We start from the raw sequence: 27035 nt of genomic DNA, 5'->3' as shown, positions 1-27035 counted from the left end.
CTCAAAGACAGATATGTTCTGTACCAGATTATAGCTAAATAGCTAATTTCCATCTGCAGTCCCTGGCTACCTAAATTAAAGGGATACAAAAATCATGCAATAAAATTATGACAATAAAATCATCCACAAATATTAAGAAAAAAGTCATTAAATGCCCTTTCATGGACACATACTTAATATACAATACAACCACACCTAATTTACATCATCACACAAAGACAATACATGCTCTTGTTCACATCTGTCATCATTTGTAAAAACAACCTTGTTTTTAACAGACACACCTCACAATTTACAACAAAAATGCTCTCACGGATAAATATAGTACACATTAAGTTGACATGTCAAACAAGGTGCCCACCTTAGTGACCGTGTGAGCAGCTTTGATTGCTCCAAAGCCACGTGCAGTCCACACCTATCAGTTTATGGTTTGCGTAAAGGCTAACTTGTTATTTTCCTTTGTAATCTCTGCCTACTGAGCCTATGGTGCTGTTAAGTTATTGTGGCTCAATTTGCCTTAATTTTTTTATGTTAATGTATTATTATTAAATATATAATATTGTTTTAGTTGCTTAAGAGATATTCCTGGCTCTGAATTTGCTCATTGCTATTTTTATGTTTTTGTGCATTATTTGTTGCCGTCATCATTAAACGAACAGGTTACTCATCAGTTACTCAGTACTTGAGTAGTTTTTTCACAACATATTTTTTACTTTTAGTCAAGTAAATATTTGGGTGACTACTCCTTACTTTTACTTGAGTAATACATCTCTAAAGTAACAGTACTCTTACTTGAGTACAATTTCTGGCTACTTTACCCACCTCTGGCTGTATGTATACTTTTGACCCAGCAGATTTGCTCACATTTTCAGTAGACCCATAATAAATTCATAAAAGAACCAAACTTCCTGAATGTTTTTTGTGACCAACAAGTATGTGCTCCAATCACTCTATCACAAAAAAATAAGAGTTGTAGAAATTATTGGAAACTCAAGACAGCCATGACATTATGTTCTTTACAAGTGTATGTCAACTTTTGACCACGACTGTATGTATGGAGATATAAATGACCTACATCAGTTCCTCCAGGCCAGCAGGTGTCGCCATTGCACTTCTGACATGTTGACTTCCTGATGAGAAGGAAACATACCTACAAAGAGGCTCATGCTAACAACACGTCAAATGCCCCACACCCGTCTCGCTATGTAGTGAAACATGGGCACCCGCTGAACGCATTTTGGATCAAGTGCATATCGGGACACTTGCGTAGGCTCCAGCGGTCGGCCTCTAACACTCCAAATAAATGCACCAAGGAACGGTGAGTCACAAAAACGCGCCTGGCTAGCATTAGCTTGCTAATCGACACCGGCTAGCTCAAGCTATCATTTAAAAACGTTTAAGCGAATAAAAGATGGCAGACTTAAACTTTTTCACCTGGTTATGGTAGCAATTGTTTGGATAGTGTCATATACCGCAGATATTTAAACAGAGTTGGGTGTTTTATGCTGCGAGTTTTGTCAGTTGGGCCCGAGGCTAATGCTCACATGTAAACAGAAATACGAGCGAAGGAAGCCAGAGTTCGAACGTCAACAAGTTAAAGTTAAAGTACCAATGATTGTCACACACATTCTAGGTGTGGTGACATTTGTCCTCTGCATTTGACCCATCCCCTTGTTCACCCCTTGGGAGGAAACCTGTTTCATGGATCCTCTGTACATTGTAAAGATAATATATCAGTTGCGCTTCATCAGTGTTGGCGCTAGGAACTTTCAAAATGGGGTGCCATATAGGGCTGGGCGATATGACTAAAAAATGTATCACGATATAAGTGTTTCATATCAGTCGATATCGATAATTATTGATTTAAAAAAAACAAAAAACTATTCTAAATAAAGACCAGGAGAAAAAAGGCTGAATTTAAATACTTTTATTTTAAATATAACCTTTAACCTTTAGAACGAGGTCAGCATTATGAAAAACAGTCAAATAAATGAAAATACTGGTCAATGTGCAAATATTGACATTAAATAAATGCTTAATCCAACAAAATGTGCAAAGTATTGTAATTAAGAAATTAGTAGTGTACAACTCAGGCTTTAAAGCCATATTGGTAACAATATATGCAAATAAATAACAGTCACATTAAGCAAGCAGAAACAAACATGTCTTACAGAATATTGTAAACATCGGAATAAACTTGCGTTGGAACATCTGTGACAAAACAAACCTGTTACCCTCTTCAGTCATTTATGGAAAAATCAAACCAACTTCAGTATCTCCTTTTCCACGGATTCCCTGCACATTGTGTAAAGCTTAGGAATAGCTGTTTCGGAAAAGTGCTTTCGGCCAGGTAGAACATAACGGGGGTTGAGCACGTGTATGAGATTCTTGTACCCAGACTTCTCAACTATGCTGAGCGGTAGCATGTCCTTCGCTAATTGATACACCACTGCATCCGTTATTTCTTTATAACGTTTTGAATTTTTGTCGTATGGCACTGCTGCCGAGTAATACTGTCTGCGGCAACAACAGACCACCATCGAGACGATGGTGGTCTGTTGTTGCCGCTTCGGTGCTGTTCCTCTTGCACCGGCTGATGTAGATGGTTGTGGCTGTTTGATACTGCTGTACTCCAGCGGGTGAGAGCGGCTCAGGTGGTAAAATAAGTTTGTCGTGTTCCCAGACTTGGTCGGGACGACGACCTTGCAAAGTTTGCAGGCAGTATTACTCTGATTCGTATCGGATTTTTAAAAAATCCAAAATACTGCCAAACTGGTGACATGACGTTTCCTTTTTTATTTACAATTTCCTCTCGCGCTGCCGCACTCATATTCCCGTTTCGTTTAGCTCCTCGTCGTCAGCTAGCCGTAGATGCTTTTTTTTTTTTTTTTCCTGTTAGCTTTTCCCAGAATGCCTTGCGGTTCAGGCTCCACCTTTCTTTCTATTTTTTTCTAACAGAACTCATTGAAATTATCGAACGTTCTATTGACCCCATTTTCTATTGATGTTGATCACATGTCTATCGCGATATATATTGTTATTGTTTTATCGCCCAGCCCTAGTCCCATATAGAGCTGGGCCATATGGCCTTTTATTAATATCTCAATATTTTTTAGGCCATGTCACGATACACGATATATATGGTTAGAGTGTCCGCCCTGAGATCGGTAGGTTGTGAGTTCAAACCCCGGCCGAGTCATACCAAAGACTATAAAAATGGGACCCATTACCTCCCTGCTTGGCACTCCGCAGCAAGGGTTGCAATTGGGGGTTTAATCACCAAAAATTATTCCCGGGCGCAGTCACCGCTGCTGCTCACTGTTCCCCTGGAACAAGGTGATGGGTCAAAGGCAGAGGACAAATTTCACCACACCTAGTGTGTGTGTGTGACAATCATTGGTACTTTAACTTAACCTACTCAGTGGCCTAGTGGTTAGAGTGTCCGCCCTGAGATCGGTCAGTTGTAGGGTTGGGTATCGTTTGAATCCGACCGATTCCGATTCCGATTCTTTGTTTCGATTCCGATTCCTGACGATTCTTGATTCCGATTCTTTTAAGAGGCAGGGTAAAAAAAAAGTTTAGGATATTTTAAATGAGCTAGCTAACCTACAGTCTTTCTGAATGAAATAGTCTGACATTCTCCATCAATTTTAATTCTATTAACTTTTTATGAACTTTACTATAAATTCCTCACAGGGCTGTTTTCAACTAGAATATAAATATAAAATCTATGAACTTGAATATAAATATTATAAATTATGAATACATTTTCCCAGGGGTACACTTTCCTCAAGAGAGCTTTATTTTTGAAAACCTCATGAAAACACATTTACACATAAGTGTATGATGCTGCAGGAAACCTCATGAAAACACATTTACACACACAAGTGTATGATGCTGCAGGTACTTAAAAATGTTACCTTGCTCCCACTGATGGGCTAACCTGGTGCAGAAAAGCAAATAAACAATAAGAAACAACTTGCAAAACCCAGTCCAGATTAGCAGCAGGTACAGTATAAAATCAGAGACAGTTCTTGTTTAGGAAAATGACCATATCCGCCTTCTCAGGCAGGATGCGTGAGCGTTCTGGACAAATAGTGTCTCCTGCTGTGGAAAATACACGTTCGCTGGGTGTGGAAGAAGCTTGAACGCATAAATAGGAGAAAGCGAGATATGACAGCAAAGGATACGTCTTTAGTTGGTTCCACCGGACCACCACCATGCAGCAGGGTCGTCAGACATAAGTATCGGTGGAACGTCCTGGTACATCTGCAGCTCTCTCTCCACTCGTTTCTTGATGGACATGGAGCTCTGGTATTTCGCGGTTCATTTTTTTTTGTAAAGTAAAGCCACACTTTCGACCGCCGACGCCCGCTATCCATGCTTGAGCTTGACTGACTCGCTCGGCTATGCTAACACTTCCGGCGGTGGGCGCTTCTTCGTTGGTGTTCAGCGGCTTCTTCTTCCGGTTCGGCGGACATATTTTTTTCCTGTCGGCGGACTGACTGGGTATCGAAAATAGGAATCGAAATTTAAACTTTTGAACGATTCCGGGAGAACCGGAAAGTTAGTCCCGGTTCCAATCGATACTCGATACCCAACCCTAGTCAGTTGTGAGTTCACAAAAGTGCACTAATAGCTTGTTTGTCTCTGACAATCTTGCACTTTCTGTTTTGGAAATGACATGAATGTTTGTGCCACTGCTTAATAACTGTTTAATAAATACAGTTTTGGTAAATTGACTTAGTTGTGATTTCCCTCTCTGCATGAAAGTTTAAAATGAGCATATATTAATGCAGTATGAAGAAGAATGTTTTAATGTAGACACATAGAATCATCATACTGCTGTGATTATATGCATCAAGTGTTCATTCAAGGCTAAGGCAAAATATCGAGATATATATCGTGTATCGTGACATGGCCTAAAATATCGAGATACTAATAAAAGGCCATATCCCCAGCCCTAAGTGGCACAAACATTCATGTCATTTCCAAAACAGAAAATGCAAGATTGTCTGAGACATTTTAAAATGAGCTATGAGTGCACTTTAGTGCATGATGTCACTAAGATGACATATCAAAACAACACTAAATTAAAGTGCACTTTTTGTACAGAATGCCACTACAATATTTTAAGACAAAGTGCACTTTTGTGCATGATGTCACACAAGATATTTCAATAAGTGTCAAATAAAAATGAGCTGCATAATAGGAAATCAAATAGTGTATGTCCTTCGCTATGTGGTAGGTTCCTGCGGACGTTATCTCCTTCTGTTGTTGACTACTTTTTTCATACGGCGTTGATCTGGAAATGGAAGACGCCAGCCTCAATTGGCTCAGTGCATTTTGTTGGAGATGTTGACATGCGGAGTCTCAAGCACTCTTCATTCTCTGGTGCAGTGTTTTTCAACCACTGTGTGCCGTGAGATACAGTCTGGTGTGCCGTGGAAGATTATCTAATTTCACCTATTTGGGTTAAAAAAAACCCATTTGCAAACCAGTAATTATAGTCTGCAAATTATGTGTTGCTGTTGAGTGTCGGTGCTGTCTAGAGCTCGGTAGAGTAACCGTGTAATACTCTTCCATATCAGTAGGTGGCAGTCGGTAGATAATTGCTTTGTAGATGTCGGAAACAGCGGGAGGCAGCATTCAGGTAAAAAGGTGTCTAATGCTTAAACCAAAAATAAACAAAAGATGAGTGCCCCTAAGAAAAGGCATTTAAGCTTAGGGAAGGCTATGCAGAACGAAACTAAAACTGAGCTGGCTACAAAGTAAACAAAAACAGAATGCCGGACGACAGCTAAGACTTACTGTGGCGCAAAGACGGCGTCCACAATGTACATCCGAACATGACTTTACAATCAACAATGTCTCCACAAAGAAGGATAAAACAACTGAAATATTCCTGACTGCTAAAACAAATTAGATGCGAGAAATATCGCTCAAAGGAAGACATGAAACTGCTACAGGAAAATACCAAAAAAAGACAAAAAGTCACCGAAATAGGAGCGCAAGACAAGAACTACACACAGGAAAACAGCAAAAAACTCAAAATAAGTCAGGGCGTGATGTGACAGGTGGTGACAGTACACCTACTTTGAGACAAGAGCTATAGTGATGCATGCTTGGTTATGGTTTAAAGTCATGTCCAACAATTGTGACAACGACTTTTTACTGTCAACTGAGTTTAGTTTTTTAATGATTTCTGCTGGTGGTGTGCCTCCGGATTTCTTCAACGCAAAAAATGTGCCTTGGCTCAAAAAAGGTTGAAAAACACTGCTCTTGCGGGTGACTTTTCAAGTCACTTTTCAAGTCATGCTACAAATTAGCAGTTCTGCTACTTTTTTTAGCAACGCTTTTGCCGCATAATTGACATATTACGCTTGTCTGTTCAACATCTTTCCGCTTGAAGCCAAACCACCGCCGGACGATGGACCCCGTGCTGTTTTTCTTGGGAATTAATTCTTCTTCCTTCATTTGTTGCCAGACTCGCACTCTCTCTCTCGTATTTCCACTCGCACCAGCTAATGTTACCCATTTACCTCTCTGCTCCACGAGGGCGTATGGCATTGCACGTGCGACAGTATGTGACGTATGTAAGAAGGTGCGCTTGTTGTATGTCTCTGTGAGAAGGAGAGACAAGAAAGAGTGACAAACGGCTGTAGTGTAACGCCCGCAGCTAAAAACTCACGATATAGTAATTTTCTATATCGCACAGAGACAATCCCGCGATATATCGAGTATATTCCATATATCGCCCAGCCCTAGTCCCACAGTACATTTTTGGGGTCCCACTGTTTTGTAAGCGTTTTGAAAACAAATGATAAATGTATGCATTATCCTGTTGTATCTCACCTTAGATTATATTACATTAGTTTACCGTATTTTCCGCACCATAAGCCGCCCCGTGTTGTAAGCCGCACCTTCAATGAATGGCATATTTTAAAACTTTGTTTACCTATTAGCCGCCCCGTGTTATTAGCCGCACCTACGCTGCGCTAAAGGGAATGTCAAAAAAACAGTCAGATAGGTCAGTCAAACTTTAATAATATATTACAAGCCAGCGTTCTAACAACTCTGTTCACTCCCAAAATGTAATGTGCAAAAGTGCAATCACTAAAATAGTAACACTCAAAATAGTGCAGAGCAAAAGCAACATCAATAACTCAACGTTGCTCGAACGTTAATGTCACACAACACACAAAATAAACATTTAAAGCTCACTTTCTGAAGTTATTACTCATCCAAAAATCCCTCAAATTATTCTTTTTCTGTGTGCTTCACTTGTTTTTTGACACCATCTGTGATGTGGACACGCATGGAGTCGTAGATCAACAGGGACGGAGCTGCGTGAAAAAAGTCACCCGGTCTCTTCGCTCATCTTTTCTTCATCCATCCATCCCTTCGAGTTAGCTTTTATGATGACGCCGGCTGGAAAGTTCTCTTTTGGCAAGGTCTTCCTTTTGAATATCACCATGGGTGGAAGTTTCTGGCCGTTAGCATGGCAAGCTACAACCACAGTGAAAGACGACTTCTCATTCCCTGTGGTGCGAATATTCACCGTACGTGCTCCCGTTGTATCCACAGTGCGATTCACAGGAATATCAAAAGACAGTGAAACCTTGTACGCATGTCTCTTAGTAGGAGCCATTTTGTGGTCTTTACAGAAACACACAAATGAAATGAAACGTAATATCCGCGCGCTTCTTCTTCTACGGGGGCGGGTGCTCACCTTGGCGGTTGCTTACAGTAGAAGAAGAAGCGCTTCCTCTTCTATGGGGGCGGTTGCTTACCGTAGAAGAAGAAGCGCTTCCTCTTCTACGGGAAAAAAATATGGCGGCTGTTTACCGTAGTTGCGAGACCTAAACTTTATGAAAATAAATATTAATATTAATCCATATACAAGGCGCACCGAGTTATAAGCCGCACTGTCAGCTTTTGAGAAAATTTGTGGTTTTTAGGTGCGGAAAATACGGTATTTCAAATGGGACAGTGCAATTTCATAAAACTAGTCTTAAAATATTGTAGTGGCATTCTGTACAAAAAGTGCACTTTAATTTAGTGTTGTTTTGATATGTCATCTTAGTGACATCATGCACTAAAATGCACTCATAGCTCATTTTAAAATGTCTCCGACAATCTTGCACTTTCTGTTTTGGAAAGACTACACATGGTTAAAAAAGCCAGAATTAGCCAGAAGGCTAGTTTTCATCTGTAGTCCCCTGGCCATGATGTAAAAAAAGGCAGTAAAATTACAATTTAAAAGAAAAAAAGCACACAATACATATACAATATGATAAAAAATAAAATACAACAACATAACATTTATCTTAGCATCAAAACAGGCTCATCTTTTGGTGCTGGCAGCTGTAGGCGTTGATAAGTAAGTTGTGACCAGTTTAACCTCCTCAGGTACCGAGTTCCACACATTTGCACTCCTTACTGACCAGGCCCACTTACTGAAAGTGCTCCTGCGCAGTGGAATATAACAGTCACCTCTATTGGAGCCTCGAGTGACACGCTCACGGCTGTTTCTTTGGCTGATGAACACTTTCCAGAGGATCTCTCAGCCAATTCATGCAGGACTTTATAGGTCAGTTTTAAGTCTGCTAATGTGTGAAGGGTGTGCCAATTTAAAATACTGTATTTTTTTAGAATGGCACAGTGATGATAGTGCAAAGTTTCCCGCAGCGCTTTGTTGTTAAGTCGGCCGCCTTAACAACAAAGAGCCACCGCCTAAACTAAAGTCTTAACAAGCTGCTCCGCTTAGTTCTGCCTCTGTCAGTACGTCTCTGCAGCACCCAGCATTGTCCCACCCACAGAACCATCTGATTGGTTACACGCAGAGCGGTAACAGCCAATCAGCAGTGCGTATTCAGAGCGCATGTAACAGCCAATCAGCAGTGCGTATTCAGAGCGCATGTAACAGCCAATCAGCAGTGCGTATTCAGAGCGCATGTAGTCAGTGCTCCTACGGTCTGGTGAGCAGAAAGGTGTTTAGCAGGTAAGCATAATTATAATAAACACCTACCAGTCAACTACTAGTAACATCACTATGAGCCCGTTGACGTTCTAGAAACATAAGCGGCAGCTCAGCTCGCTCGCAGTCCTTGAGGTGAAGGCTAATTAGCTTTTAGCGTAACGTTAGCTCATTTTGCAGTGTGTGTGTGCGCGTGTGTGTGCGTGTGTTACGGACAGCAAAGCCCTGTCTGTCTGAGAGAAAGACAAGTATTATTGACCTACAGTTAATAAATAAGTTATTTCACTTTACCTTTTTCTGTGTTGATAGAGCTGTGTTGAAGCAGCAAAAAAGGACATTATGTTAAATGAAGAGTTTCCTGAAGCTGTCTCTGATAGTTGATATAATAATGTAACTGCATCATAAAGCCTACATGAACTCCATGGTGTTCAGGGATGAATAGTCTCTCCTATTGCTATTGTACTATTTTTTCAGCTATAGTTACATTAATCATTAGTAATGTAGCAGCCTAGTTTGGAATGGCAGGGTCCCTGCTGTTGATAAAAATATAACATTTACATAACAAAAATCAACTACAGGCTTCCCAAATGCTGTAATAAATTAAGCATGATGAGTTGAGCATATGACAGCATGTGGCCCCATTTTTAACTCTTTTTTTTTTTCAAACGCTTACTTACAGTAAGTCATTAATTTGACTTTGTAAGTCATTATTTTGTCATTTTGACTTACTAAGTTTCGTGAGTTCAATCCCGGCCTCTGGATCTTTCTGTGTGGAGTTTGCATGTTCTCCCCGTGACTGCGTGGGTTCCCTCCGGGTACTCCGGCTTCCTCCCACCTCCAAAGACATGCACCTGGGGATAGGTTGATTGGCAACACTAAATTGGCCATAGTGTGTGAATGTGAGTGTGAATGTTGTCTGTCTATCTGTGTTGGCCCTGCGATGAGTTGGCGACTTGTCCAGGGTGTACCCCGCCTTCCGCCCGATTGTAGCTGAGATAGGCTCCAGCGACCCCCGCGACCCCGAAGGGAATAAGCGGTAGAAAATGGATGGATGGATGGATGGAAGTCATAATAATGACATACTTAGTATCTCAGGTAACTTGGACTGTTTTGTTTTTACTTTATGGAAAAAATATCGAGATATATATCGTATATCGCCATTCAGCAAATGGAGCAGAAAATAGTGTGTGTGTGACAATCATTGGTACTTTAACTTTTTAACTTAAAACACAACCAAAAAATGTAGGCTTCTTCACGCGACGAAGCCGACCTACGTCACCACAGTCTGTAGTCTATTGCCCCCCAGGCTGTGGTGGCAGCGACGAGGTGGAGACGTGATGGCGACAGGCCGAGTTTTACCGATCCTTACACCCACCCACCCCCTTCCCCGGTCTGTCCGCCGGAGAGACACCACCTTAACTAACACATTTTCTGGGGGAAACACTGCAGTGCATAGGTTTTTTTATCCATAACTTTAATTGCTTGTTTGTATAAGATTTCCAATGGTTTTTTTTTAACTCTGACCAGGCTGAGACCAACTGGTAAGGCAATAGTTAAAGGGCTGAAAATCATCGAATGCAAATACAATTTTGCAGCTTCAGTTGACATTTCATTTCGAATTGCACAAAAATTTGCGAGATTAAACTTGATTATTTTACACAATTTGTCAATATGGGCTTTAAAGTAAACTCAAATCAAGGGAGAGCATCATTCAGTCACTATGCAACAAATAGCTGGAATAAACTTCCTGAAGATGTCAGACTTTCCCCAACTCTGACTACTTTTAAAACTAGACTGAAGACTTTTATGTTCACCTTAGCTTTCAGCTAAATCTTTTAATCTTTTAACTTTTAACGTCTGCACTGTTTTTATTTTTATTGTCTGCATTTTAATTTTGCTTTTACTTTCTGTCATTTCACTTTGTTGTCTGTGAAGCACTTTGAGTCTGCCTTGTGTATGAAAAGCGCTATACAAATAAAGTTGCCTTGCCTTGCCTTGCCTAAAGGAAAGCTCTGAATCTACTATTAAAGGCCTACTGAAATGAATTTTTTTAATTTAAACGGGGATAGCAGATCCATTCTATGTGTCATACTTGATCATTTTGCGATATTGCCATATTTTTGCTGAAAGGATTTAGTATAGAACAACGTCGATAAAGTTTGCAACTTTTGGTCTCTGATAAAAAAAAAACCCTTGCCCCTACCGGAAGTAGCGTGACGTTGTCAGTTGTTCACTCCCTCATATTTTCCTATTGTTTTCAACGCAGCTAGAGCTATTCGGACCGAGAAAGCGACGATTACCCCATTAATTTGAGCGAGGATGAAAGATTCGTGGACGAGGAACGTTAGAGTGATGGACTAGAATGCAGTGAAATACTTTTTTTTTTTCGCACTGACCGTAACTTAGGTACAAGCTGGCTCATTGGATTCCACACTCTCTCCTTTTTCTATTGTGGATCACGGATTTGTATTTTAAACCACCTCGGATACTATATCCTCTTGAAAATGAGAGTCGAGAACGCGAATTGGACATTCACAGTGCCTTTTATCTCCACGACAATACATCGACGAAGCTCTTTAGCATGAGCTAACGTGATAGCATCTGTCTCAAATGCAGATAGAAACAAAATAAATAAATCCCTGACTGGAAGGATAGACAGAAGATCAACAATACTATTAAACCATGTACATGTAACTACACGGTTAATAGATCTCAGCCTGGCAAAGCTTAACAATGCTGTTGCTAACGACGCTAAGGCTGACTTAGCAACTTAGCAACCGGACCTCACAGAGCTATGATAAAAACATTAGCGCTCCACCTACGCCAGCCAGCCCTCATCTGCTCTGCTCATCAACACCCGTGCTCACCTGCGTTCCAGCGATCGAAGGCGCGACGAAGGACTTCACCCGATCATCCGTGCGGTGGCCGGTGGGCGGCTAGCATCGGCTAGCGCGTCTGCTATCCAAGTGAGTAGTCCTTGTTGTGTTGCTACAGCCAGCCGCTATACACCGATCCCACCTACAACGTTCTTCTTTGCAGCCTCCATTGTTCATTAAACAAATTGCAAAAGATTCACCAACACAGATGTCCAGAATACTGTGGAATTATGAAATGAAAACAGAGCTTTTTTGTATTGTATTCAATGGGGAAGGCATACCTCTGTTCCCCGGGCTACGTCATGCGCATACGTCATCCTCCGAAGGCTTTTTCAACCGGAAGTGTGGCGGGAAATTTTAAGTTGCACTTTATAAGTTAACCCGGCCGTATTGGCATGTGTTGCAATGTTAAGATTTCATCATTGATATATAAACTATCAGACTGCGTGGTCGGTAGTAGTGGGTTTCAGTAGGCCTTTAACCCAAGATATTTATATTGGCAAAATCTTCCACAAAAAATATTTTTCAAAGTGGAAAATTTAATGTGAAGTAATCGGAGCCTTGGATAGGTCAATAATTCATCAAAACATTTATTTTAATTCAATATTATGTTTTGAGCAATGGCAATTTTAAATGGCCTCCAGGCCACACTTTTTTGACACACTATAGATAATAAATGTAATCTGATAAGTCTATGGATAAAAAGAAGAGCCTGGCGACGCATGCGCGTTTATCATAACGCACAGTCAGCATCTTCGCTTCAGTAAACAATGACAGTGATGATGTCAGCGATGCGATGCTAACTTGTCAGCCACTTCAAGAGACTCCTTTTGAACATTCCTCGCACATTAACACTTCAAAGGGCACATGTTTGTTGACCTGCAAAGTATGTTTTTGGGGTGGAGGAGTACTTAAGAGCAGACACAGTGTGTAGACAGAAAAGGGAGAATGGACGCATTTTGGTCTAAAAACTGAGGATAAAGGTGAAGTTACTCTGAAACGCCCTAAGGAAGAGGTGCTTTAAAACATGGCTAGCAAGCTAGCAGCTAACATCCATCTGCAGTCGGCAGTGTTTAGCTACTTCTAAATCACCTCTCCTCCGTGGCGACAAAGTGAGTTTCTTACAAGTACAATTATCACTGGAGGACGAGTAACACACCGTAGCTCACCGGCGTCACCGCTAATGACGCCGTTCCTGAATGTAAACAAATTCCATGGGTGGATCTACACCTGACATCCACCGTAATAAGTTAAAGTTAAAGTACCAATGTGTGTGACACCTAGGTGTGGCGAAATTATTCTCTGCATTTGACCCATCACCCTTGATCACCCCCTGGGAGGTGTGGGGAGTAGTGGGCAGCAGCGGTGGCTGCGCCCGGGAATCATTTTTGGTGATTTAACCCCCAATTCCAACCCTTGATGCTGAGTGCCAAGCAGGGAGGTAATGGGTCCCATTTTTATAGTCTTTGGTATGACTCGGCCGGGGTTTGAACTCACAACCTACCGATCTCAGGGCGGACACTCTAACCACTAGGCCACTGAGCAGGTAAATGATACCAAGTACATTGTTATTTTTTATTTATTTTTATTCCTTTTTGAAAAATTCATATTACCGTATGTTTATAAACTCAGGAAATGCGTCCCTTGACACCTGAGGACTTTGAATATGACCAATGTATGATCCTGCAACTACTTAGTATCGGATCGATACCTAAATGTGTGGTATCATCCAAAACTAATGTAAAGTATCAAAGAAGAGAAGATTAAGTGATTATTACATTTTAACAGAAGTGTAGATATAACATGTTAAAACAGAAAATAAGCAGATATTAACAGTAAATGAACAAGTTGATTAATAATCAATTTTTACAGTTTGTCTCTCATAATGTTGACAAAATAATCGAATATAAATGACACAATATGTTTACCGCATATGTCAGCAGACTAATTAGGAGCGTTTGTTTGTTTACTTACTACTAAAAGACAAGTTGTCTAGTATGTTGACTATTTTATTTAAGGACTAAATTGCAATAAGAAACATATGTTTAATGTACCATAAGATTTGTTGTTAAAATAAAGCCAATAATGCCATTTTGGTGCTCCCCTTTATTTAGAAAAGTATCGATACCGGTACCAAAATATTTGTATCGGGACAACCCTAGTGTGTGCAAATATATATTGACTGTTTTTAATAATAAAATCTCACTTTTGTATCGTAAAGTGATGACGGCTATGATCATGTTTGTGTCTCTTGTTGTGTTGGAGCAGATGCAAGCGGACGACCCTGGGGTAGCCATGGCAGTAGCAGGTTCACAGAGCCGCTCAGAAGACGAAGAGATCCTTGGTGTAAAAGACGTGAAAAGGACAGCAGCACAAGCCTTTGGCAGCAGCGGCGTCCCCAAACGCCGAAGTTCGTCCAGGTTAGATTCCCTCTGTTCCACTTTGAGGTTTATACCTGCTTGGTGAGCATCGTTGGGCGCACAATGACTTATTCCTGCTCACCATGTGGTCTTTGGGAAAGCGCGGCTGTGTAAATGTTCTCCGAATACATGTCCAGATCAATAAAGAGGAAGAAGTTTGATGATGAGCTGGTGGAAAGCAGCCTTGTCAAGTCCTCGAGTCGAGTTAAAGGTCCCCCTCTCATGGAACCTGTGCGCTACTTTGGAAGTGAACCTTCATCCAGCGAGAAAAAAAAGGTAAATAGTAGTGATACCCGCTGTAAAACTCCCCACGGTTAGTATTATTGTATTAAATTCAAATGATCGAAAAACCCTGGTTGATAACTACACAATGATTACATCTTGGACGTAACCTTGCTAACTAGCTTAAAAGCTAACATGAAAACAATATTATACATTAACATATATAGTACAGGCCAAAAGTTTGGACACACCTTCTCATTCACAACACAACTGATGGTCCCAACCCCATTGATAAAGCAAGAAATTCCACTTATCAACCCTGATAAGGCACACCTGTGAAGTGAAAACCATTTCAGGTGACTACCTCTTGAAGCTCGTCGAGAGAATGCCAAGCGTGTGCGAAGCAGTAATCAGAGCAAAGGGTGGCTATTTTGGAGAAACTAGAATATAAAACATGTTTTCAGTTATTTCACCTTTTTTTTTTTTTTATGAAGTACATAACTCCACATGTGTTCATTCATAGTTTTGATGTGACAATCTACAATGTAAATAGTCATGAAAATAAAGAAAATGCATTTGGCCTGTACTGTGTGTGTGTATGTATATATATATATATATATATATATATATATATATATATATATATATATATATATATATATATATATAATTTGGCCTGTACTGTGTGTGTGTGTGTGTAATATATATATATATATATATATATATATATATATATATATATATATATATATATATATATATATATATATATATATATATATATATATATTTATATATTATACATATACATCAGGGTATCAGGTCTTAAAAAGTCTAAAAAAAAAGTCTTAAATCCAATCATTTGAATTAAAGGCCTTAAAATGTCTAAAATTCTCTTAAAATCTCATAAAAGGTCTTAAATACGATTTTTAAAGGTCTTATTGACGTTACTTTTATTTAAAACATGCGTAAACTTCAGTCTCGCTTTGAAATTTTTCGATTTTTGAGGACGCTATAACGTAATACACAGCGGAACTAACTGCCCGGTCAGAATTGATCAAACAACACTAGCTATTGCTGTGCGCGCGCAGCTGTGTGTTGTTACAGCTTAGTTAGCACTGCAGCGGAGAAAACTTTAAACCGAACCGAATTACAGTACTTCCATGCATGCGTAAGTACAAGTTTAACGCTTTGTGGCTTCAGGACGAACAGTTCAGTGCATGGTTGAAGCTGGTGGAGGGAAACGCATATGAAGCACACTGCACTATGTGCAAGAAAACGTTAAAACTTGGAACATCAATAAATTGGAATCCCATTGCAAATCTGAAAAGCACAAGGTGGTCATAAAATGCCACTCTTGCACCACATCAGGAGCCGGAGCATCAAGGTCTAGTCGACCTTCGGTCAGTGTTTGGGTCTACACTGACACTAAAAGCGGAGGTGCTATGGACTTTTCACACGGTAAATAAGCACCAGTCATATACTGGTAATGAGAACATTGATGAGCTGTTCCAGATTATGTTCCCGGATTCAGAGATAGCAAAAACGTTTAAGTGTGGAAAAGACAAGACGGCATACATAGCGCGATTACATCAAGAGAGACCTCATCTCCAAAGTTAAGGGCCCGTTCGTTCTGATGTTCGATGAAAGCCTGAATCAAACGAACGAGTCTTTTGTACTTTTTTGCCTGAATAGATGTGAATTGGGTCTTAAATTGTATTCATTGTGGTCTTAAAAAGTCTTAAATTTGGCTTGTTGAAACTTGCAGAGACCCTGATACATTAACGTCTTCCACAGTTATAAAAGGGTCATACCCCAAATAAACTTGTATAAACACATGAATGTCTAAACAACTATGTTCACATTGAACATAAAGGCCGTGCTGCCTTTGCACAAAGTCTTCCAAATATACTCGACAGTTTTGAGTCGAAACAGTCGGCGATGTCTTTAACAGGAAGTGAACTCGCGTGACCAGAAGTGAAATAAACGATTGCGTAATTTGCAATTATTAAAAAAATATTATAAAACGTTTACATCTGAAAAGATAACAAATATTTAATCACGAATAAAAATGATATGGCTCTTTTGAAGCCAGAACAATATCTTATGTTTCCTCTGCCAAGAAAGTATATTATGTGTCCGTTCATTTTAAGTATTAAAAAATACAACTTGGTTAAAAGATTTCGGAGTACTTTTTGAGCACATTCAACAATACCGCAATGATAATAACGGGATAATTTTGGTCACAATGACTTTCTTTAGCGATGTTATTTATTGTATTTTTGTCTTAACAAAAAGAGAGAACCTATTGTATCGCTTTTGGTTGTGATTTTTAATTAAGTGCAAAATTTTGCTAATAGAGTATATTTAATTTGTATTGTTTGTTTGTTTTATTTAGCATTAAATGTTTACATTCCAATTACAATGTTATCATATACGACAAATACATGTGTATTGGGTATATTTGCATTAATATTATGTATTATTGTTTCATCAGTGATTCTTTTGGTTTCGGAATTGTTTACTGGGAATAATTGGTAGGTCAATATACTGTATCATCAAGCAAAATAGGTTATGGGCCCTGGCCTAGTTAAAAGCTTAAAGATTACACTGCCACGGGTTTAATGTTCTCATTTCCTTGTAGGTGGCTAAAGCAGGACCGACTTTGATGCCGCCTCTCGCAATGGTGCTAAATCCTTCACCAATTAGCAAAAGGATGAAGAAAAGCAAACAGCCGCTACACGTTACAAAAGACTTGGGTCGGTGGAAACCTACTGATGACCTGCTGCTTATTAATGCCGTGTTGCAGGTAAGTACCACGAATGATGATTAGGACAGTAAGTGCTGAAATTCTTCTTTTAACAGGATAATAGTCACTCAGCACATTTACATGCACTAAGGAAAACCAAATTGTTACATTAATTGGCAAAAAACCTTTTCCTAAACACGTAGAAACACCTACTGTAGTTTCCTGACCATAGGGCGCACCGGATTATAAGGCGCACTGCCAATGAGCTAGTCTAGTCAGTTTTTTTCATACATAAGGCGCACTGGATTATAAGGCGCATTAAAGGAGTTATATATATATATTTTTTTTCTAAATGTAAAAGACTCCCTTGTGGTCTACATAACATGTAATGGTGGTTCTTTGGTCAAAAATGTTGCATAGATGATGTTTTACAGATCATCTTCAAGTTGCTTTCTGAGCGTCTCTTCAGGATGCGCCGTTTTGTGGGCGGTCTTATTTACATGGCTCACCTTCGCCAGCGTCTTCTTCCCGTCCTCTTTGTTGTAGCAGTGTAGCGTGCAAGGACGGGAGTGGAGGAAGTGTCAAAAGATGGATGGAGCTAACTGTTTTAATGACATTCAGACTTTACTCAAATCAACAACGGAGCAGCAGCATCTCATCCGTGGCTCACTAGTGCAACAACAACGCCGGAAATGTGTCCCGTAAAAAACCGTCCGACCAGAACTCTCTAATAACTAAAGTTCCTCTGGTGAATAATGTAAACTCACTACACTGGTAGTTTTTAGCGCTTCCATAGCAAGATGCAAGTTAGAACTTTTCACTACTTTATATTAGACATGGCAACAGCGGATGGTGAATGTCCCATAACAAGAAGATAGAGAAAAAGAATAAGCTTATCGACTACAGCATCTGCGCGGACGTGCGCAAATTTTCAGGACTTATGCAGATCTCAAATACACATCAGCAGGTACCAGAAGGTAAGAAAAGTTGTTTTTGCATAATATTGAGAAACAAAACGCCAGATAATATGTCTGCTAATGGGTGCCATTTTGCGGTCTTTATACACACACCATAGTACTACTTGTATCTCTGACTACATTAGCCGTAATGGGCCAACAGTCCATCAAGCGGTGCGGCTTCAAAGTCATACTTAAACATTTTGACAGATTTTTGAGTGCAGTATGTAATGTTCTTTATTTTCAATGGAACATTTAAAGTTTTAGTGTTTACTGCCGTCATATTGCAGTATACACGTTAGGGCTGGGCGATATGACTAAAAAATGTATCACGATATAAGTGTTTCATATCAGTCGATATCGATAATTATTGATAAAAAAACTAAAAAAAAACTATTCTAAATAAAGACCAGGAGAAAAAAGGCTGAATTTAAATACTTTTATTTTAAATATAACCTTTAACCTTTAGAACGAGGTCAGCATTATGAAAAACAGTCAAATAAATGAAAATACTGGTCGATGTGCAAATATTGACATTAAATCAGCGTTTCTCAAAGTGTGGGGCGCGCCCCACTGGTGGGGAATAGAGACATGACAGGTGGGGCGCGAGGAACGGGAGGAAATTTCACTTTGATTTTTTAAATTTTTTTATTATTATATTCTTTGATTTTTTTTTTTTACTATGCTTTCATTTTCTATACACACTGTAAATCACTTTGTGATTCTGTCTGTGAAATCCGCTATATAGATAAATGTAAATTACTTATTTTTCCTGTAGGCTTTACATTTCTAGGTAGGAGCGAAAGTTTACTGACATAGCAACAGTAACTAATGGGGGCGGGGCTAAGCGGAAGCTTTGTGAATGGCGAGTCACTGTGCGAGGATTTGCTGTTTTGCAAATACATAAAAAATAGAGCCACTGCTGATGAGCTGTTCAAGATAATGGACAGTTTCCTCAAAGAACACGACCTTCAATGGGAAAACTGTGGGGGCTTTTGCTCTGATGGCGCACATGGCAAAGTCAAGAAACGGGCTGCAGGCTCTAATAAAGAGGGTTGCGCCAAATGCGCATTGGACACAATGTGTCATTCACCGGGAAACACTCGCGTCAAGGCAGCTCAGCCCCGAATTCAATGAGGTTTTAACAGTGGCAGTGTCAAGCCTGCAACCCCGATTTGAAAAGCTGTGCAGTGCAAAACAGGCTCATTGCAGCCACTAATGCTGGAGTACTGTAAAACTCATGTTCACTTGCCCTGTCCTCCTTTTTTTTGGCAAAGATTTCAAAGTGGCACTTTTATTTTCATTTATTATTGAACTTGATGCAAGTTATTTGATTTATTATTGAACTTGATGCAAGTTATAACACCTTTATTTGATTTATTATTGAACTTGATGCAAGTTATAACACTTTTTTTGATTTATTATTGAACTTGATGCAAGTTATAACACTTTTGTTTTATTTATTATTGAACTTGATGCAAGTTATTTGATTTATTATTGAACTTGATGCAAGTTATAACACTTTTTTTGATTTATTATTGAACTTGATGCAAGTTATAACACTTCTTTTATTTATTATTGAACTTGATGCAAGTTATTTGATTTATTATTGAACTTGATGCAAGTTATAACACTTTTTTAAATTTATTATTTAACTTGATGCAAGTTATAACACTTTTTTTTATTTATTATTGAACTTGATGCAAGTTATAACACTTTTGTTTTATTTATTATTGAATTGATGCAAGTTATTTTATTTGATATTGAACTTGATGCAAGTTATACCACAGCTGCACAGTTATTTTATTTATTATTGAACTTGATTTTATTTTATGTTATTGAGTTTGAATGTATAAAACTTGATGTTACTTGATGTTCGATAAATTTGAAAATGTTAAGCTTGGCCTTAGCGTTCTGTTGGGGCGATGGGGGCAGGTGGGGCTTGAAAACTCCCCCTTGTCCAAAGTGGGGGATGACAAAAAAAGTTTGAGAACCACTGCATTAAATAAATGCTTAATCCAACAAAATGTGCAAAGTATTGTAATTAAGAAATTAGTAGTGTACAACTCAGGCTTTAAAGCCATATTGGTAACAATATATGCAAATAAATAACAGTCACATTAAGCAAGCAGAAACAAACTTGTCTTACAGGATATTGTAAACATCGGAATAAACTTGCCTCTGAACATCTGTGACAAAACAAACCTGTTACCCTCTTCAGTCATTTATGGAAAAATCAAACCAACTTCAGTATCTCCTTTTCCACGGATTCCCTGCACATTGTGTAAAGCTTAGGAATAGCTGTCTTGGAAAAGTGCTTTCGGCCAGGTAGAACATAACGGGGGTCGAGCATGTGTATGAGATTCTTGTACCCAGACTTCTCAACTATGCTGAGCGGTAGCATGTCCTTCGCTAATTAATACACCACTGCATCCGTTATTTCTTTATAACGTTTTGAATTTTTGTCGTATGGCACTGCTGCCGAGTAATACTGTCTGCGGCAACAACAGACCACCATCGAAATGATGGTGGTCTGTTGTTGCCGCTTCGGTGCTGTTCCTCTTGCACTGGCTGATGTAGATGGTTGTGGCTGTTTGATACTGCTGTACTCCAGCGGGTGAGAGCGGCTCAGTTGGTAAAATAAGTTTGTCGTGTTCCCAGACTTGGTCGGGACGATGACCTTGCAAAGTTTGCAGACAGTACTACTCTGATTCGTATCGGATTTTAAAAAATCCAAAATACTGCCAAACTGGTGACGTGACGTTTCCTTTTTTATTTACAATTTCCTCTCGTGCTGCCGCACTCATATTCCCATTTCGTTTCACTCCTCGTCGTCAGCTAGCCGTTGTTGCTTTTTTTTTTTTTTTCCTGGTAGCATTTCCCAGAATGCCTTGCGGTTCAGGCTACGCCTTTCTTCCTATTTTTTTCTAACAGAACTTAGTGAAATTATCGAACGTTCTATCGACCCCATTATTGATTACATGTCTCTCGCGATATATATCAGGGTTTCCCACACATTCATTTATTTGTGGCGGCCCGCCACGAAAGAATTACGTCCGCCACAAATAAAAGATAAAATAAAATAAATGTTTTATTTTTTTTATTTATTTTTGTCCTCTCCAGCTTCTCAGGCAAATCATATAGTTGATGTAGATGCCCATATCGGCTGTTCAGATTTACTTTGCAAAAGAGAAGTGTAGGATACTTATCTTGTTGCCTTATTTGTATTTGACTTTATTACTGAAATGAATTTTTTTTATTTAAAGGCCTACTGAAACCCACTACTACCGACCACGCAGTCTGATAGTTTATATATCAATGATGAAATCTTAACATTATAACACATGCCAATACGGCCGGGTTAACTTATAAAGTGACATTTTAAATTTGCCGCTAAACTTCCGGTTCGAAACGCCTCTGAGGATGACGTATGCGCGTGACGTAGCCCGGGGAACACATTGAAGCCAATACGAAAAAGCTCTGTTTTCATTTCATAATTCCACAGTATTCTGGACATCTGTGTTCGTGAATCTGTTGCAATCATGTTCATTGCATTATGGAGAAAGAAGCTGAGCAAGCAAAGAAGAAAGTTGTCGGTGCGAAATGGACGTATTTTTCGAACGAAGTCAGCAACAACAGTACACAGCCGGCGCTTCTTTGTTTACATTCCCGAAAGATGCAGTCAAGATGGAAGAACTCGGATAACAGAGACTCTAACCCTGAGGACTTTTGACTTGGATACACAGACGCCTGTAGAGAACTGGGACAACACAGACTCTTACCAGGATTACTTTGATTTGGATGACAAAGACGCAGACGTGCTACTGTCAGTATGCAGCTTTGGCTTCTAAACATTTGATCGCTTGACCGTATGTGCGCAACTTTTTTTTGCGTATGTACGTAACTTTTTTAAAATATATAAGCTTTATGAACCTTGGGTTAGGTGAACGGTCTTTTGGGCTGAGTGATTGTGTGTGTTGATCAGGTGTTTGAATTGTATTGGCGTGTTCTATGGAGCTAGGAGCTAGCATAACAAACACGCAGGTGTTTTTATGCAGGATTAATTTGTGGCATATTAAATATAAGCCTGGTTGTGTTGTGGCTAATAGAGTATATATATGTCTTGTGTTTATTTACTGTTGTAGTCATTCCCAGCTGAATATCAGGTACCGTGAGTATGCAGCCTTGGCTGCTAAACATTTGATAGCTTGACCGTATGTGCGCGTCACGTACGTAACTTTTTAAAAATATATAAGCTTTATGAACCTTGGGTTAGGTGAACGGTCTTTTGGGCTGAGTGATTGTGTGTGTTGATCAGGTGTTTGAATTGTATTGGCGTGTTCTATGAAGCTAGGAGCTAGCAGAGGAGCTAGGAGCTAGCATAACAAACACGTAGGTGTTTTTATGCAGGATTAATTTGTGGCATATTAAATATAAGCCTGGTTGTGTTGTGGCTAATAGAGTATATATATGTCTTGTGTTTATTTACTGTTGTAGTCATTCCCAGCTGAATATCAGGTCACCCCCGGCTCTCACAGCATCTTCCCTATCTGAATAGCTTCAACTCCCCACTAGTCCTTCACTTGCACTTTACTCATCCACAAATCTTTCATCCTCGCTCAAATTAATGGGGAAATTGTCGCTTTCTCGGTCCGAATCTCTCTCACTTCATGCGGCCATCATTGTAAACAATAGGGAACTTTGCGTATATGTTCAATTGACTACGTCACGCTACTTCCGGTAGGGGCAAGCCTTTTTTTTATCAGATACCAAAAGTTGCAATCTTTATCGTCGTTGTTCTATACTAAATCCTTTCAGCAAAAATATGGCAATATCGCGAAATGATCAAGTATGACACATAGAATAGATCTGCTATCCCCGTTTAAATTTAAAAAAATCATTTCAGTAGGCCTTTAAACGGGGATAGCAGATCTATTCTATGTGTCATACTTGATCATTTCGCTATATTGCCATATTATTGCTGAAAGGATTTAGTATAGAAAAACGACGATAAAGATCGCAACTTTTGGTGTCTGACAAAAAAAAGCCTTGCCCCTACCGGAAGGAGCGTGACGTAGTCAGCTGAACATTTCCACAAAGTTCCCAATTGTTTACAGTGATGGCGGCCAGAAGTGAGAGCGATTCGGACCGAGAAAGCGACGATTTCCCCATTAATTTGAGCGAGGATGAAAGATTTGTGGATGAGGAACGTTAGTGCAGTTCAAGACATATCTTTTTTCGCTCTGACCGTAACTTATGTACAAGCTGGCTCATTGGATTCCACACTCTCTCCTTTTTCTATTGTGGATCACGGATTTGTATTTCAAACCACCTCGGATACTATATCCTCTTTAAAATGAGAGTCGAGAACGCGAAATGGACATTCACAGTGACTTTTATCTCCACGACAATACATCGGTGAAACACTTTAGCTACAAGCTAACGTGATAGCATCGTGCTTTAACTGCATATAGAAACAAAAGAAATAAACCCCTGACTGGAAGGATAGATAGAAAATCAACAATACTATTAAACCGTGGACATGTAAATACACGGTTAATGCTTTCCAGGCTGGCGAAGGTTAACAATTCTGTGCTAACGACGCCAATGAAGCTAACTTAGCAACCGGACCTCACAGAGCTATGCTAAAAATATTAGCTCTCCACCTACGCCAGCCAGCCTTCATCTGCTCATCAACACCCGTGCTCACCTGCGTTCCAGCGATCGACGGTGCGACGAAGGATTTCACCCGATCACAGATGCGGTTGGCGGCCCGGAGACGTAGGAAGTCAAGGTGAGGTCACCGGCTAGCGCGTCTGCTCTCCAACAAAGTCCTCCGGTTGTGTTGCTGTAGTCCGCCGCCGCCGCTAATACACCGATCCCACCTACAACTTTCTTCTTTGCAGCCTTCATTGTTCATTAAACAAATTGCAAAAGATTCACCAACACAGATGTCCAGAATACTGTGGAATTATGAAATGAAAACAGAGCTTTTTGTATAGGATTCTACGGGGTACCAATACTTCCGTTTAACTGACTACGTCACGTGCATACGTCATCATACCGAGACGTTTCAGCCGGATATTTCCCGGGAAATTTAAAATTGCACTTTATAAGTTAACCCGGCCGTATTGGCATGTGTTGCAATGTTAAGATTTCATCATTGATATATAAACTATCAGACTGCGTGGTCGGTAGTAGTGGGTTTCACTAGGCCTTTAAATGTATTTATATTAGAAACACAACATGTGTATATAACAAAGGGTGCAAAGTCTGCAGGCAGTAGGAAACACATGGTTAAGTGTAGGGAGTAAAACTGATGGCAGTCTAAAGTTCAAGATTTTTGGAGCTCTTTGTTCAGTGGATCAGATGTTTGATGAAGCTCTGTGTCTATCTACCACCACTACTGTTTTCTGTTTATTTGTTACTGACTGTGGCAGGACACCACTGCCTCTGTTTCACTTTATGTTGCTGGTAAATAATATGGTTGTAGTAGTAGGCTAAAGTTAAATTATTTAGTATGCACTAATTAAAGGGGCAGAGCTTTGAGACATTTTAGCTTTTATATTTTATAAGATATATTTTTTGTAAGAACCACAATTAATAAATATATTTCAGTGAATAACTTATTGTTCAAATCTGTATATAAATATGTACATAAAGTGTTGTAATTATATTGTAAAATGGATGGATGGACGGACGTTTAAAACAAAACTGTTATTATTAATTAGTAAGTATACATTTTTTTAGCCTTTTTAGAGAAAATCAAATCATTGTAGTAAATTATGCAAATTACTCGATGATGTCATGGTGACCACGCTCATAGCCACGCCCCCACCGCCACAGGTATCTTGGCAGTTTATGGGAAACACTGTATATTGTTATTGTTTTATCGCCCAGCCCTAATACACGTATCTCTTATGTGTGACTACCATCTACTGGTCACACTTATCATTACACAGCGTACCAAATAAAATTGCTTTGAGGTCGGTAAGCACAACCAAACTTATTACATACATTAGGCGCACCGGGTTATAAGATGCACTGTCGATTTTTGAGAAAATGAAAGGATTTTAAGTGCGCCTTGTAGTCCAAAAAATACGGTAATTTGATTTTGTTTTGGATTTTTTAAAATCTGATTAACACACCTCGATTATGCGATTGAAAACTAGTTCTGTCTGGCATGTAGTGAACTACTGTATGCGGCAGTTTCGGTTGAAGAGCAACACAGCTCTTCATTATAGGGATCAATCAACTGTTTTAAAATAGTAAAGTAGATAATAATAACCAGTGGAGCACGTCTCCTCTGCTTACATAAACTTCTCAAAACTATTTTTTGCCGGGAATTCCAGTTTTTGTCCTTATTTCATGGAGTCTTCCTCCCGTTTTCTGTGTTTTTGCTACTGAAGCCAATCGCAAGACAAACCTCCGTTTGCAACATTGGCAGCGTGAGCTCATTAAAGGAGCGCTGCAAGTTTTTATGTTCCGTGATCTAATCAAATAACATAACCGAGATGGATAGACTTGAAGATGACCGAAAATACAGTACAGGCCAAAAGTTTGGACACACCTTCTCATTCACAACACAACTGATGGTCCCAACCCTATTGATAAAGCAAGATATTCCACTAATCAACCCTGATAAGGCACACCTGTGAAGTGAAAACCATTTCAGGTGACTACCTCTTGAAGCTCATCGAGAGAATGCCAAGAGTGTGCAAAGCAGTGATCAGAGCAAAGGGTGGCTATTTTGAAGAAACTAGAATATAAAACATGTTTTCAGTTATTTTACCGTTAAGTACATAACTCCTCATGTGTTCATTCATAGTTGTGATGCCTTCCGTGACAATCTACTAGGTCAATAGCCATGAAAATAAAGAAAACTCATTGAATGAGGATGTGTGTCCAAACTTTTGGCCTGTACTGTATACATCTGCCAAAATCCAAACATTTTCTAAATTAACAAATAGGAGACTTATATAATAAACACCTCACACATTCTCATACTGACATTAAGGAAGAAATGATGTCAGCCATCTTGAAAGTTGTCTCACCTATCAGCTACATAAAGTAGCCCGGAATTGTTTGTATCGGCCCTGAAAAAAACACATTTTCATTACATTATTTACAGGGCATGAATGCCAAGCGGGGGTACTCTTTATACCAACAAGCAAATCATTGTCAATAAATACTATTATTTGCCATTATTTTTTTAAGATGAAATTAATCTCTAATGAAATGATAATAATTCAAGTACAGTGTTCCCTCGCTACAACACGGTTCACTTTACCCGGCCTCGCTGTTAGACATATTTTTTTTGTGTGTGTAATTTTTTACAGTGTCGCATGCTTTTTTTTTTTTACAGCGTATGAATGCGCATTGTGTTCTGCGTCCTGATTCATTGAAGTACATTACAGAATGCATACTGTGGTGGGGGATTTAATCCTGAACGTGTTTTTAATATGGATGAGACAGACTTATTTTGGAAACAAATGCCCTCTCGCACCTTTACAATGCAGGACGAAGCCAAAAGCGTAGGATTTAAGGCTCAAAAAGATGGTGTGACTCTGGTTATGTGTGGAAATGCTGCGGGCTTTATGATAAAACCCGGGCTTATTTATAGGTCCAAAAAATCCTAGAGCCCTAAAAAACAGGTTTTGATATTTGGTTTTATTCTTTAATACAGTAGTGTACTCTACTTATTTTTTAAAATCCACGAAGGTTTGAACTTGGAGAGTGTTTAAACGACAGAAATGTGAGAAAATGTTAATGCCTGCCTGAGAAAAGTTTATAAAGTGTGTGTTTAGGGGTTTTACAGACTTAAAACATATA

General features: G+C 39.3%; 1 protein-coding gene across 3 annotated transcripts in view; it reads left to right on the top strand.

Moving 5' to 3' along the window:
• The first annotated feature begins 1102 nt into the window (after window positions 1–1102).
• The window catches only part of mcrs1 (microspherule protein 1), a 47271-nt gene continuing 21338 nt past the window's right edge, over window positions 1103–27035 (top strand). For 2 of the 3 annotated variants that reach the window (XM_062055825.1, XM_062055817.1), the window contains exons 1-5: window positions 1103–1318; window positions 11859–11946; window positions 14125–14276; window positions 14414–14552; window positions 17143–17307. In XM_062055825.1, the coding sequence (XP_061911809.1) occupies window positions 1134–1318; window positions 11859–11946; window positions 14125–14276; window positions 14414–14552; window positions 17143–17307 (729 nt within the window). In that variant the 5' untranslated portion in view covers window positions 1103–1133. The remainder of the gene's footprint in view (window positions 1319–11858; window positions 11947–14124; window positions 14277–14413; window positions 14553–17142; window positions 17308–27035) is intronic. The other variant, XM_062055833.1, reaches the window with a different exon arrangement.

This window comes from Entelurus aequoreus, linkage group LG01 (genome assembly GCF_033978785.1).
Source record: "Entelurus aequoreus isolate RoL-2023_Sb linkage group LG01, RoL_Eaeq_v1.1, whole genome shotgun sequence".
NCBI classification, from domain to species: domain Eukaryota; kingdom Metazoa; phylum Chordata; class Actinopteri; order Syngnathiformes; family Syngnathidae; genus Entelurus; species Entelurus aequoreus.
This window is presented reverse-complemented; position numbering and strand designations above follow the sequence as displayed.